We start from the raw sequence: 14208 nt of genomic DNA on the forward strand, positions 1-14208 counted from the left end.
AAAAATGTCAATTTTACACATCAAGTTGTAGGAATGTGTCAAATTTACTTATTAAGTATCAAAATTCTATTTATATTTATATGTATGAACTTGTCAAAAAGTGTCAAATATATTTTAAATAAGAGAAATGTTAAACGGTGTTAAATTTTTTGCCACATGTAATATCCACATATTTTTTATTTTTTTAAATTGACATTACTTTAATTATTTTTCCATTTAAACAAAACTTATTTTTACTTTCTCTCTCATCCCTCCACAACTCTCCATTTTTTTCTAACTTTTCTCTCTTTGATTAACTCAAGTTCTTTTGGATTTTTATTTTCTTCTAACCTCCAAGTGCTCCCTAACTGAACTTTAAATAGTCACCATCGTTGGTGGAAGTTTTTGTTGGCCGATTCCTAAATCATAGACGTTGTGGCCAAAATCTTCATTAGTCGAATCCTAAATCATTGTCGCCATTAGCGGACAATGCCGAATCAAGGTAAAATCTCCCATAACCGACTTGTTTTAATTTTAGTTTTCATAATACTCACCATGTTAAACTTTATCAGCTCCCAGACGTAACCCCCAAATCCATGTCTTTCTCAGTTAAACCTTACACTATCATAATCATTGGTTGAAACATTCATTCATCGAATCTTAAATTGTCAATGTTGTGGTGAAGTCTTTGTTGGCCGAATCCTAAATTGCCATGCTATGGCGAAGTCTTAATAACTCGTTACTTTTTAGAACAATTTTTATAATTAATTAATTAATTAATTATTATTAATAATAAAATTAAAGAAATAAAGAGAGAAATATTTAAAGAAAATGGTAAGTTGTGAGGGTAAAGAAAGAGAAAATAAATAAGAAAAGATTTTAATATTTTGTTTGAATAAAAAATAATTAAAGTAATGTCAATTTAAAAAATAAAAAATATGTGGATATTACATGTGGCAAATTTTTTAACACCGTTTAACATTTCTGTTATTTTAAATATATTTGACACTTTTTGACAAGTTCATACATATAAATAAAATTTTGATACTTAATAAGTAAATTTGACACATTCTTACAACTTGGTATGTAAAATTGGCATTCTTCCCAAAATAAAATATATTATCCAAAAACTCGCATTTCAACGTCAGCGAGACTCGCCATACGAATCCAATTACGTAAAATGGAGTTAATCTCTTGTTTGCCTAAACGAAGTCAATGACTCCAACATAGTGAATTCAATATTTTTGTTCTTGATGAAGGAGACGCGGCAAGTACTATCATCTTATACATATGTGTTCTTTTATCAATACAAATGAATTCCGGGTAACAAATATGTGAATAAGAGTGATGTACCTTTATTTTTAACACAATCGGTCTTCTACAATAATTAAGTGTTTTTATCAAGCTTAATAAATCCTCTAAGATCATTATCGGTCAGACTAAGAAGATCACGATTCTACATATTCGCTGGCATTTCAAACAATCAAATCAATGTACCCTCCATATTTACGTCGGGACTTATGATGTGTTTCGGGACAACAACTTGTGGATTTTCAATATTAACCGATTGACCATCAACGAATCGTCAAATTCATTTCTTTGACTAATGGTCTAATACATTTATCGATTGACATGATAAATGTTGTGTTAAATTCGTAACATAGAGCAACACATCTTCCTCGAGAATTGAAGTCATACCCAAAAACACCATAATTAGGTCTGGGCCCGAGACGCCTTTGGTTCCAAGCTAACGTCTATAAAGCCCAAAGTAATTGCTTTAATTGGATTAAGTCTACCTCAATCACTCTTCTTTTTCCATTATATATTTTTAAGTACTGCAACTCAGAGGCGCGCTTCCAACTCTAAAATACAAAAGATTTGGGTCTCACATGAACCGTCTTCGTCTAGTCTACCCAAACAATCTGCCTACCACTATTGCAAAGGTCCGGGCTTCGGTCGCACGAGGTTCTGGTTCCACCACTCCGGACCGAGTTTGCTGCCTAGGTTGTGTGCCAACCGAAGACCTCTCCCTCATTTGGTTGTGGAAACTGAGTCTAATCGAGAATCGATTCCTTTCTGGAGTCCTCCCTCTACCACCAATAACATTCAAAGTACAATGCATAGCCTCCCCGAACCCGGGCACATGAGGAGGCCCTTAGGAGGTATTGAGAAAGTATCTTGAAGACTGATGACCGGTGTGACCCTTCGTCGTCTCACCCATCCCTTTCGCGATGTTCTACGTACTCACGTGAGGTTGCCCGTCCACCACCAATCGGACTACACAACCCTCCCTGCTCACCAAAACCAACATTCATCAGGATTAGTAGGCACATTGAAGATAGGCTTCCAATAACTATTTTGCGAGTGTGAATTCTCTCATTTCCTTTTTCAAATCTACTAATTTTAAAAACAATAACAAACATTTACCCACCATAACTTTTGAACATATGAATATATTAAATACAAGTCAATGTTTTATATTTTACATTTTCATTAAAAAAAACAATGAATAAAACCAAACCAAACCGCTTAAAACAAAGGTGGTCAGGAAGGAAAAGAGTGAATGATGAAGATGATGATGGCACTTAGGAATCCAATGGCTGATATAAGTTGTACGTAGCAGAAGCACTTGGAAAAAGAAAGTGAAGAACAAAGTAATATTGATCTTCTTTTACAGTCGGCCGGCCTTGCCCCTTAAGCTTTATGAAACATCATCATCCTCACCCACGCTCTCTGGTCTGGTCTGGTCTCCTCCTTCTTCTTCTTCTTCTCCAAATCTCTTTTCTCAATTGGGACCATCTTTTTTACCGTTAATATCTTCTTCCCATTACCCTACTCTCTTTTTCTTCTTTAACTTTATTATTACAACCATTACACTCTTCTCTCCAGATCTAGAAAGAAAGACAAAACCAAGAACAAATCGTGGAATCATTATGTTCAAACGACATGATCATCATCTTCAATCCTCCTCTCGCCGTGAAAATGTACCCGACCATCGTGTTAATGCCGTCGGCTGCATGGCCGGCGTTTTTCAGCTCATTTCCAAATACCACCGTCGCCGCAAATTCCTCACCTCCGGTAAATAACATTTACTTTACATTTCCAATCAATTTAACTTCTAACTGTGTGATTAATTCAACAGGAAGCAAAAAGAGGCCGAGTGAAGAAGAAAATAATAGTTCATCAGCAGTAAAACAGTTGAAAGTAGCCTCCGATGGAAGAAAATTGATCAAACAGACAGAAATCATCAAGAAACTTCCGGCGGTCGATCACCATCGGGAATCCGTGGTTGATGATGATGATGATGATGAGAAAGGGAGGAGATTGATGGAAGGATTGAGAAAATGTGATGAGGATTTAAGAAAGATACAAAAGGTTTTAGAGGAGGCTAGGGCGGCTAGATCAATCTCGCCGGAGCGCCGCCGCCTGACAACTTTCCGGCAGAGAATAACAAGCTGCAAGACACCAGTCATCAACAACAATAAGTATTTCTGTGAGTATTTTTTTCTTTTCTTAATAATATTTTAATTTTTTTATATAATGTTTTCAATATTCAAATAATTTTTTATATTAATTAAACAAGTTTGAGTCTTCCTTAAGAATTAGCATATTCATGACATGAGACTTTGGAGACAATAAAAATAAATAAAAAGAAGAAAAGGGTATCATCCAAAAAGATAAAATATCATGATCAAATTCTTATATATTCATCATTTTGTCACTATATTAAACATCAATTGACATGAGACTTAATCATTGTGAAATATAATAAAAAAAAATTAATAATGATTCTTAGGTGATGTTTTAATTTAAATAAAATCATCATCAACAGCACCCAACAATCTAATATAAGGTCAAATACTCTATAATCAAATTGATTTCACTAGTGTTAGCATCATATACATATACTTTTCATCTTTTCTTAATTGGGTGTTTCTTATTTTGTTCAATTTCTTCCTATTTCCTCCACAACCTTCTATCATGTTGCATGATCAATATCAAGAGATCATGATGTTGATTAATGCAATCATAATTGAAGTAAATTTAACCATGGATCTATTCCTTGTCCTTTTCATTTGAAACATCATTCGATTCTCCATGATGTTGTTCTCATCATGTTACAATTAATGTTGAGGCTAATATTAATCGACTTAAATCGTTCTCATGATTTTCTAATATGACCTTTATAATAACGGTTTAGTAGTTAGTTCTTATGTTCCTTCTTTTTGTGCAACCATCTATAAGCTTAATTAAGGTATATAATCCACCTATATATATATATATATAGGAAAGACCATTTTCAAGTAAATCACAGTTTGCAAAGATTTCGTGAATTGATATAGAAGTAGTTTTTCTTTTTTTAGATCAATACTTTAAACTCGAGAATTCCTGGTTCATTCTTGTATATTTGTTTCTTCCTACTGCATGTGCTTAGAAACCTACCAAAACTTCATGATAAATAACGAGTTTTGTTTAATTAAAGAAAAATTGAATATTGATATCCATTCTCATTTTTATTTTTCTGTTTTGTATTTATCTTTCAAATTTTGATTTTAAATTATTTCATTTTTAAATGTATTTAATGAATGAAATTTACTTTGTTAAGATTATTATACAAGGCAACATGCATGATTACATGTGTCAAAATATTTACATATAAAAATGTCGATTGAGTGTAGTATGTCCAAAGGGTGTGTAGTTTGTTCTATCATAATTGCGACTATCGCGTTTACTATATATTAAAAAAAAGGTGTAAATATAGTTTACCAATAAAAAAAAATCTGAATTTAAAATATGTTATTCGAACTTACCATATATGTCAATCATGCATGTTTTGGCAAGAAGCAAATCAAATATTTCAAAAACATATAAATCAACCGTCATTATTCAGACATAAATGTTATAAAAATGTTAAATATAAATTAATATGTTCCGAGCATATGCTATATTGAGTAAAGCCATATTTTTTGCTATGAAAATGATGTAAAGTTGAATCTGGTATAATATGTATGTATTGTTATAAGTTTTGGTACATTAAATGTTATGTAGGGCATGCACAACAGTCTAAGGAATGGAAATTGCTAAACAAGAAGTTTATAAGGATGATGACCAGAGATAATAATGTTGATGAACAAACTAGCATTCTAAATGTTGCTGAGGCTTCTATATCGATTAATACTGGATGCCACGGAGATCGAAATTTGGAGACAACACCGCCACCGTTGATTTTGTTGCTACGATGGAGCGATAAGGTTGTGAAAGAAAGTGTCGAAGAAATTTGTAAAAACATGAGACGCGAACAAAAAAGAGAATTCACCAAAATAGGATTGGTTCTTCAAGAATGCATCTACTCGGACTTGATTGAAGAACTTATTAATTTCTCCGAGTTCAAGCATGTGAATCACCGTAGTCATGTCATGATGAAGAACCAATTGCCTCGTCATTTATGCAAGAGAAGTCTTCGATTTTAGGCTAGCTAGCTTTCAATTATTTGGTTTTTCCTCGAGTGTTTTTGTGTGGCAACATAAGCGTTTTTTTTGTTATTTAAAGTTGGAAAGACATTATATTCTATTAATGATTTGATCTATAATACTAAATTGATTTGAAATCCTGTTTAGAATCACTTTTTGAATTTGGATTTTTGTTTAAATTTTGATGAGAATTTATCTATAATATTTTTGAAACACTTTTTCTTTTGTTAATTAAGTAACTAATCAATATATATGTTTACTTAATTACATTCATTTAAAAACTCTATCCTTACCTTTATATTTTATATTCCAAAAATTCAAATTTACCCTTTTGCATATCTTTAATTTAATCTGAAAATGACCTATGAACTTTTTAAAGTGTAGTGCAAATAATGTTTTAAAGTGAGATTGTAATCATTACAATATAATAAAATATATTTTCTAAGAAATTGTATGTAATTCAAAATTTAAGACAATATTTTCTAATAATCATATCATTTAAAATGGTTAGTGTGTTAAATTAATATGGTGGCACAATTACAATTATATTTGAAGAATTATTAAGTTAAAACTGACTCTGCTTTTTTATTTAATTATTATTAGATTTATTTATTTGGATTATTATTCAAATTATAAATATGATATTTTTTTACTTTATTTAATATAAAAATCATTATTTATATTAATTTTGACACCATAATAATATTTTTGTTTTTAATATTTTTGTTTTTATCATAATTTATATTATTTTCTACAAACATTATATATATTAATAATAAATGTAATTTGTCGTCATCGTCCTGTCAACCAGAGTTCACGTGATTACAGTACAGGCGTATCTAATTTATTATTAACAAACAAATCAATCAATGAAATTATATTATTATTTTTTTAACATATTATTGATATTAAAATAAATTTATTGAATTATTTTAAAAGAAATTAAAAAAAAAAATTACAGTCACGAATCACGTGCCTAACATAGTGGGAATATGTAAGTGTCCACTTTACTTTTTTTTTGGGTCAGTCAAACCTACCTTTTAATTATAAATTAGGTGAATTATTTGGATTAAATTTAAATTTATTAATATTGTAGGTTGAATTTCATTAAATTATTCAATTTATAAATTATAAATCAAATATTTATATAATTTAATAATATTAAACAAATTTGGCCTAAAACAACTGGTATATTTTAAAAAAAAATAAAATCCAGATAAATAATTGCAATCTCATCTTCTCCCACCATTACTCATGTAGTCATATAGTCATGTATTTCTACCCTACACATACTTTGTATCAATTTTATAAAATTTAAATTTAAAAAATATTATAATAATTCAACTATTTTTCAATGAGAAACGAATGGAAAGCAAGGCTAAAAAACCGATATGGCCGGCCATATATGTAGGACAAAGAAATGTTTTTTTTATTTAATTTTTTTTTCTTACTCGTACCTTTTCGTCTTTTCTTCTCTTTCCAAAAATAGATATTTCCAAAATATTTATTTTTCATTTCTCTACCTGACGAATATCAACTTCCTTTTTCAGCGACTTCCTTTCTCGTTCGAAATGGGAAATAGGCGTTGAACATTTAAAACTCTATTTTTGGTTTAGAGTTGAAACCTTTTTTTATTCGTTTTTTTCTAATTTGTTGTCTTTATATCGCCGTTATATTTTTTTTTAACTTTTTAGGAACAAAACAAACTTTTGAAACGCTTTCAATTCAGCGTCGAATGCAGAAAGGTAAATTATTTCAAGGTTTTGATGTAGATTTAGTTGTTAGAATCGTATTTGATGATAGTAGATGTTGCTGATGTTGGTGATATAGTTAGATTAATATGTATTCAAGGTCATGTTTTTTTGTGAAAACATTATCAAGAACATGGCCTTGTAAAAACCATGTTCTTGTAAAAATATAAGAGCTATATTTTTCTTTTTAAAAATTCATGTTCAGCGTCTTTGAACGTTATGTTCCGCGCCTTTTTCAGTTTAAAAAACGTTGTATTTTTCAAAATAATTCCATGTTCAGGGCATATGATGAACACCATGTTGCATATGAACGCCATGTTCAGCGTTTATGAATGTCGTGTTCAACGCCTATATATGAATTTCATATTCAGCATATTTTCAGTTAAAAAAACTTAGTTTTTTTTTAAAAGAATTTCATGTTCAGCATCTTTGAACGTTATGTTCAGTGCATTTTTCAATTAAAAACCTTAGTTTTTTTTCAAAACAATTTAATGTTCAGCGCCTATATGAACGCCATATTCAGCGCCTATGAACGCCATGTTCAGCGCATTTTTAGTTAAAAAAAAAACTTAATATTTTTTCAAATGAATTTAATGTTCAACGTCTATGAATGTCATGTTCAACGTCTTTTTCAGTTAAAAAAACTTTAATTCTTTTCAAAATAAGTTCATGTTATCTTTTAAAAATAACATGACCATCTTCTTCAAATACATATTAATTTAATTAACTATCGTCAACATCACTTCATATTGTGTATTTTGATGTTAACTTCACCTCCCTAACATGAACTAATTGTTTATAAAAAAATACAGTTTTTTAAAATGAAAATAAATACAAGAACATGGCGTTGTTCTTGTTTTTACAATGCCATATATATTTTTGTATGTTCTTCAGCTAAAACATGTCTTGTTTGGTAACTTTCGGGCCTTCAGCTAAAACATGGTCTTGTTCGGTATTTTCCGAGTTAAACATACGATTTATTCAATGTTTCACCTTTTCTGACGTTGTTTCTGTTGCATTTCTGCATTAAAATCGAAGAAGTTTGACGTTATCTATACAAAATAAAGTCTTTTATATAATTAAAGTTGAAAAATCTATCATTACGACGGAAAAAATTTTAGTGCTTGAGTTCACGCAATGAATAGATCTAGGGTTTTGGATTTGGAGACAATTTTCATAGGAGAGAGTTGAGAGAGAAAGATGACATGACATAAACGTGCGAGAAATGAATTTAGTCTCTCTCGTACAAATATGTCAGGCCGTGTTGAATTCGTTACATTGTATTTGCCCATTTCATTCCTCTTTTTCAATTAATTATATATTAATTACTTTTTAAAATTTTAAAAAGTTATAAACACTTACCATTGTCATAATCTTGAATTTATGATATTCTAAATAAAAATATAAACATTGATAGAACTATTACACTTAAATTACTCTAACAAAGATTAATTGATTAAAAAATTAAATAACTTATTTTTCAATCAATCAATATTATTTTAAAAAAAAAAATACTATATATTAATATAAAAAAAATGAGAGGGAGGACCAGTACAGCACTAACTGTTAAAAAAATCCCAACGATCATATATTATTGGGGAATGTGGATTAGATAATTCACCATTTTACAATCAAAAATATCAATCATCTTTCTTTTCTCTCTCTATAACTTCAAATAGATATCTGCAAGAAGAATGTGGTATTTTGGATGGTTTATAATTATTTGTGCTACAAATTTAACCTTATTTACATCCGCCGACAGAATAATTAGCTTTCCCGGTCAGCCACAGGTTGATTATCAGCAATTTTCCGGTTACATCGCCGTTAATGAAGCCGGCGCCGGCCATGGAAAAACAGACAGATCCCTTTTCTATTACTTTGTTGAAGCTCAAACTGACCCATCTTCAAAACCACTTGTTCTATGGCTTAATGGAGGTTATTTCATTTCTCTTCGAATAATCTTCGATTATTATGTTATTTCGGTTATGGGTTCGAGTCTTCACACTCGAATATTTTTACAGGTCCGGGTTGTTCATCAGTTGGGGCTGGAGCATTTTGTGAACATGGACCTTTTAAGCCAAGTGGAGATGTGTTGATTAAGAATGAATATAGTTGGAATAAAGGTAGTTGATTGATTATAAGTCATATGAATCTACATTACTTTTTTTTTTGATTATAAGTCATATGAATATAGTTGAAATGTTAATTTTATTTTTTGTAATTTTAGTTGCAAATATGTTATATTTGGAGTCACCAGCAGGAGTTGGTTTCTCATACTCTACTAATGACTCATTCTATAAAGGGCTGAATGATACAATAACGGGTATGACTATTTTTTTTAATAGCTAGTTTTGCGATTAGAGATACGATATTGTTGTTGTTTTCTTGACAGCTAGAGATAATCTTATTTTTCTCGAACGATGGCTTGAAAAGTTTTCCGAATATAAGAACCGCGATTTCTTCTTGACCGGGGAGAGCTACGCAGGTATGTTTATTATTGGTTATTGATCAATTTCAATTCAATTTAGAGAATTTAGAAAAATGAAATGTTGTAGAAATTAGTTCTCACCCCTATTGATTTGGAATTAAGCTTGAAAATCAATTTCAACTTGTCTTTTTTCTATATGTTTTTGTTAGTATTTTGCTAGATTGTGGATAAACATTTTATTCGTCCAATCAAAACAACCTAAATGAAAAAAGAAAATAACATATAAAAAAGTGATAATGGCAATAGCACTGATCCAAATTTTGATCACTCGAGTTAAATTGAAGTTGTGAAAACATACTCAGATATGTAGTGAAGAACGGTTTATAAATTCGGATCTTCCCTACTTCTTGAATATCTTCTTTCTGAATATTAATATTTAATACTACGATCTTTCTGAATTATCTGACGTGATAATTAGATCTTTCAATCTTTATCGATAAATAATATTAAGATAATAGATATATGGGTTGGGACTTAACCCTAATATACTAATTTACTATTTGTTTTATTAACACATTAGAAAATTGTATTTCTCTTTTACATAAATATATTTTGTTTCATTATATTTTTTTTGTTGTTGTAAATTGTCTCCCGGCAGGTCATTATGTTCCACAATTAGCACAGTTGATCCTTGAATCCAAACAAAAGTTAAACCTAAACCTCAAGGCCATAGCAGTGAGTATTGATGAAATTATTAATCTTTGAGACAATGAATTAATGAATTTGATGAATAATATATAATGCATGGTGATGGCATGCAGATAGGAAATCCACTTTTGGAGTTCGACATTGATTTAAACTCAAGGGCAGAGTTCTTTTGGTCACATGGACTTATATCAGATTCAACATATGATCAGTTCACTAGGGTTTGCAATTATTCCCAGATTAGGAGACAAATTCAATTAACTCGCGCTTTAACCCCTGTTTGTAAAAGAGTCATCACTCTTGTCCAATCCGAACTCAGTTCCTATGTTGATAAATACGATGTAACTCTTGACGTCTGCTTGTCGTCGTCTATCCTATCTCTACAAGCCGCCACTCTCGATCAATTGGTATGTATCTATATATGTTCCCAATTCTTTTCTAATTTTGTGACAACTATGTCTTTTATAAATAGAGATATTGTAACTTATTAAATTTTGTCCTCAATGCTTCAACTTATTCTAATGTTTTATATTACTATTATTATGTGACAATCTCTTTATCTTTCTCGCTATAGCAAGATCCACAACAGGTCGATGTATGCGTAGAAGACGAGACGATGAAATACCTTAATAGGGCAGATGTACAAAATGCTTTCCATGCCAAGCTTGTTGGTGTACTTAATTGGACCATTTGTAGCGAGTAATAATTTCTAAACACAATTTTTTCTCATGGATGAACAAAAAAAGACTTTGATTTTTAAGGATGAAATGAAGAACTTATGTAAGTTTTTCTATAGTGTTGTAGATTACCAAGTTAACAACCTAGAGACGCCAATTGCTCCGGTCCTAAGCTTTTTATTGAAATCCGGAACAAGAGTCCTTGTTTATAGGTAAATCGATTGATCTCTTTTTATTTAAACTATTTGCTATATCTTAGTTTGCTCGTCTTGTTTGATTCTTCGTTTGATGTATTAGTGGGGATCAAGATTCGGTTATCCCATTAACTGGGACTCGCACGATTGTCAATATGTTGGCCAAAGATTTGGGATTGAACACGAGTGTGCCATACAAGGCATGGTTTGACGGTAAACAAGTGAGTTAGTCCCGATTGTTGTTTTTTATTTGATCTTATGAATTAGCTAGGTTAAACAAATATTAAGTTGAAAGGAATATAGCATTAAGCGAATTATTTGATTATTTTTGTTTAATTAATTAAATAGGTTGCTGGATGGACACAAGTGTATGGGGATGTGCTCTCCTTTGCAACAATAAGAGGGGCTGCTCATGAAGCTCCATTCACGCAGCCAAAGAGATCTCTTGCTCTTTTCACTACATTTTTGGGTGGAAAACCCTTGCCCGGGTCGCCACTTCGTTGACAATAATGTTGACACGATAAAGAACTTGTTAAAACTCTCGATCCGATCTCTCGTCCAATCCTTGAAATGAAAAACGTGTTTGGAAAAAGTAAAAAAATATATTTACATTTGCTTGTCAATGATCAAGTTAGGCTATATATTGTGTTCTAAGTTTAGATTTTCCTTTTGAAGTGAGATTATAATTTCTACAATTTACTTTGATTAATTAGTAAGTGTAAGGTTGTTGTCATTTATGAGCATACTTGTTACCAAAAGAATTCAAATGTACCCTTGTAACCCTTCTAATTGAATATTATTGTGATTTGAAATAACCTAATCTTGACTAAATATTCATAGTCTAAAATTAATTCATATAATCTCCCATAGTTTACCAATGATTTGATTATTTTATTATTGGTCTCAAATACAAAATGGGTTTATAAATTTTGGGCAGTCCAACTATAATGCCCTACCCTGCATTATTTTTGTCATGTTGATTACAAATATAGGAGAAAATACCTCAAAGATACAAGTTATATATAATATTGAAAAAAAAATATATTAAAAGTTAGTAATGATGCCAATTTAGTTAGAGTTTTAATTAATGTTCTTCAAGAACATACAGATTAAAAATAAATTTTTAAGGAGTTTTGTCTTAAATAACACAATGATCAATAATGTTGTTGCTTCTTATATATATTTTGCTTTTATATTGACTTTCGATCCTCAATCTAGACCTTTTTGGCATATGATCAAATTAATAATTAATTTGGTTTATATATAGCTAGGTTCATATAATCTGATTACAACTTTGACTAGTAGATCTAACTTTTATATATATATATATATATATATATATATATATATATATATATATATATATATATATATATATATATATATATATATATATATATATATATATATATATATTATAAATTAGGTGAATTATTTGGATTAAATTTAAACTTATTAATATTGTATGTTGAATTTCATTAAATTATTCAATTAATAAATTATATATTATTAAACAAATTTTGCCCAAAACAATTGGTTTATTTAAAAAAAATCCAGATAATAATTGCAATCTCATCTTCTCCCACCATTTCTACCCTACACAATCTTATCATGATACAATAACTTTGATCAATTAAAATAGACTAGTTTGATTTATTTTCAACTTATTTGTTAATAGTCTATTTATGTTTTTAGTAGCATTTGGTTTATTCATTTTCAACTTATTTTCAGATAAGTTGGGTTTGAAAAAAATTAGAATGAGTTTTAAAAAATAATGAGAAAATATTTTTGATAAAATGAGTGTATAATTTATGAATTTAAAATTTATTATTTTTTTAGAATTAGAGAAATAAATAATAAAATAAATTTAAAAATTAGAAAACTATATAGGAGATGATGTCACAATTTTATTGATTTATTACACTTCCTACAAAGTTTATATATATATATATATATATATATATTAATATATATATATATATATGAACTAATTTTAGATTTAGAACAATTAATTTTTTTAATTGTTATTATTATTTTTATTGTTTTGAATGAAAGATACTAGTATCACTAAAATCATAGCACCTACTTTAATTTAAGTGGATATTTGATCTCTTAATTAAAATTATTATTGACACTTAAATTACATTAGTGAGTTAAATTATATATTTTTAAAAAAAATTATCACAATCTCCAAACATAAAAACTTATATAAAATAGAAGTATTCATAAAATTCGTTTGCTATTTGGATATTTAGAATTTTATCTGATTTTTTAATTAAAAAACTGTTTTACTTAATTTTTGTTAGAGTTTAATGAATATTTTACTATTTAAATAGATGAGAAAGAATATATTAAATAAAAAGTATTTTATATTTCAATGGAAAAAAAAGATGAAAAAAAAAATATTAATTTTGTATAAAAATCTAAAATAAAAACAATATTAAACAAGCTCAAATTACAAGAAATTTAAAATTCTTACTGTTTTCATTTAATTTATTAAATCATTTAACACTTAACTAATTAATTAAAATAATTTTATTTTATTTTTATAAAATTTTAATATAAAAATATTATAATAAGTCCACTATTTTCACATATAATTTTTTATTAATTTAAAAAAAATAAGCTATTTTAATTATTTAAATATCCATAACTAAAATATATTACATAATCTCTCTTTTATCACATTACTCAATTCAAAATCAAAATATTAAAATATATTTTATTTTAAATTATTTTATTTATTTAACATTATATATTAATACTTTATAAGTTTTTTTTATAAAATAAATAACACTTTAAAATTATCCCCAACCATCTAAATAATTAGATAATGAGTAACTCAAATCCAACTTTTCATATGATGACCAACCTAAACTTATTATTAAAAATTCAAAACATCTTATTTTTGACTTAAACAATATTATTTATTGAAAAAAAAAATCCAAATCATATATTATTGGGGAATGTGGATTAGATAATTCACCAATTTACAATCAAAAA

The 14208-nt window shown here is 28.6% G+C and overlaps 2 protein-coding genes across 2 annotated transcripts; both read left to right on the forward strand.

Moving 5' to 3' along the window:
* Positions 1 to 2647: 2647 nt before the first annotated feature.
* Positions 2648 to 5498, forward strand: LOC124912547. Its single transcript, XM_047453183.1, has 3 exons — positions 2648 to 3057; positions 3122 to 3472; positions 5029 to 5498. The coding sequence occupies exons 1-3, from the start codon at positions 2913 to 2915 to the stop codon at positions 5448 to 5450; spliced, it is 918 nt and encodes a 305-aa protein (XP_047309139.1). The 5' UTR covers positions 2648 to 2912; the 3' UTR covers positions 5451 to 5498.
* A 3338-nt stretch (positions 5499 to 8836) lies between these two features.
* Positions 8837 to 12020, forward strand: LOC124912055 (serine carboxypeptidase-like 45). The gene is made up of 10 exons (XM_047452611.1): positions 8837 to 9136; positions 9223 to 9324; positions 9429 to 9524; positions 9594 to 9686; positions 10288 to 10364; positions 10451 to 10741; positions 10909 to 11033; positions 11131 to 11223; positions 11309 to 11426; positions 11554 to 12020. The coding sequence occupies exons 1-10, from the start codon at positions 8896 to 8898 to the stop codon at positions 11707 to 11709; spliced, it is 1392 nt and encodes a 463-aa protein (XP_047308567.1). The 5' UTR covers positions 8837 to 8895; the 3' UTR covers positions 11710 to 12020.
* The last annotated feature ends 2188 nt before the right edge of the window (positions 12021 to 14208 follow it).

The sequence above is a fragment of the Impatiens glandulifera genome, chromosome 8, assembly GCF_907164915.1.
Source record: "Impatiens glandulifera chromosome 8, dImpGla2.1, whole genome shotgun sequence".
In the NCBI taxonomy this organism is placed as follows: Eukaryota; Viridiplantae; Streptophyta; class Magnoliopsida; order Ericales; family Balsaminaceae; genus Impatiens; species Impatiens glandulifera.

Excerpts from the sequence above, each read along its gene's own strand:
- LOC124912547 (XM_047453183.1), top strand. The coding sequence starts at position 2,913 with ATGTTCAAACGACATGATCATCATCTTCAATCCTCCTCTCGCCGTGAA. Across the intron at positions 3,058-3,121 it reads CCGCAAATTCCTCACCTCCG|GAAGCAAAAAGAGGCCGAGT; the intron begins GTAAATAACATT and ends TTAATTCAACAG. Across the intron at positions 3,473-5,028 it reads CAACAACAATAAGTATTTCT|GGCATGCACAACAGTCTAAG; the intron begins GTGAGTATTTTT and ends AATGTTATGTAG.
- LOC124912055 (XM_047452611.1), top strand. The coding sequence starts at position 8,896 with ATGTGGTATTTTGGATGGTTTATAATTATTTGTGCTACAAATTTAACC. Across the intron at positions 11,034-11,130 it reads AATTGGACCATTTGTAGCGA|TGTTGTAGATTACCAAGTTA; the intron begins GTAATAATTTCT and ends GTTTTTCTATAG. Across the intron at positions 11,427-11,553 it reads CATGGTTTGACGGTAAACAA|GTTGCTGGATGGACACAAGT; the intron begins GTGAGTTAGTCC and ends TTAATTAAATAG.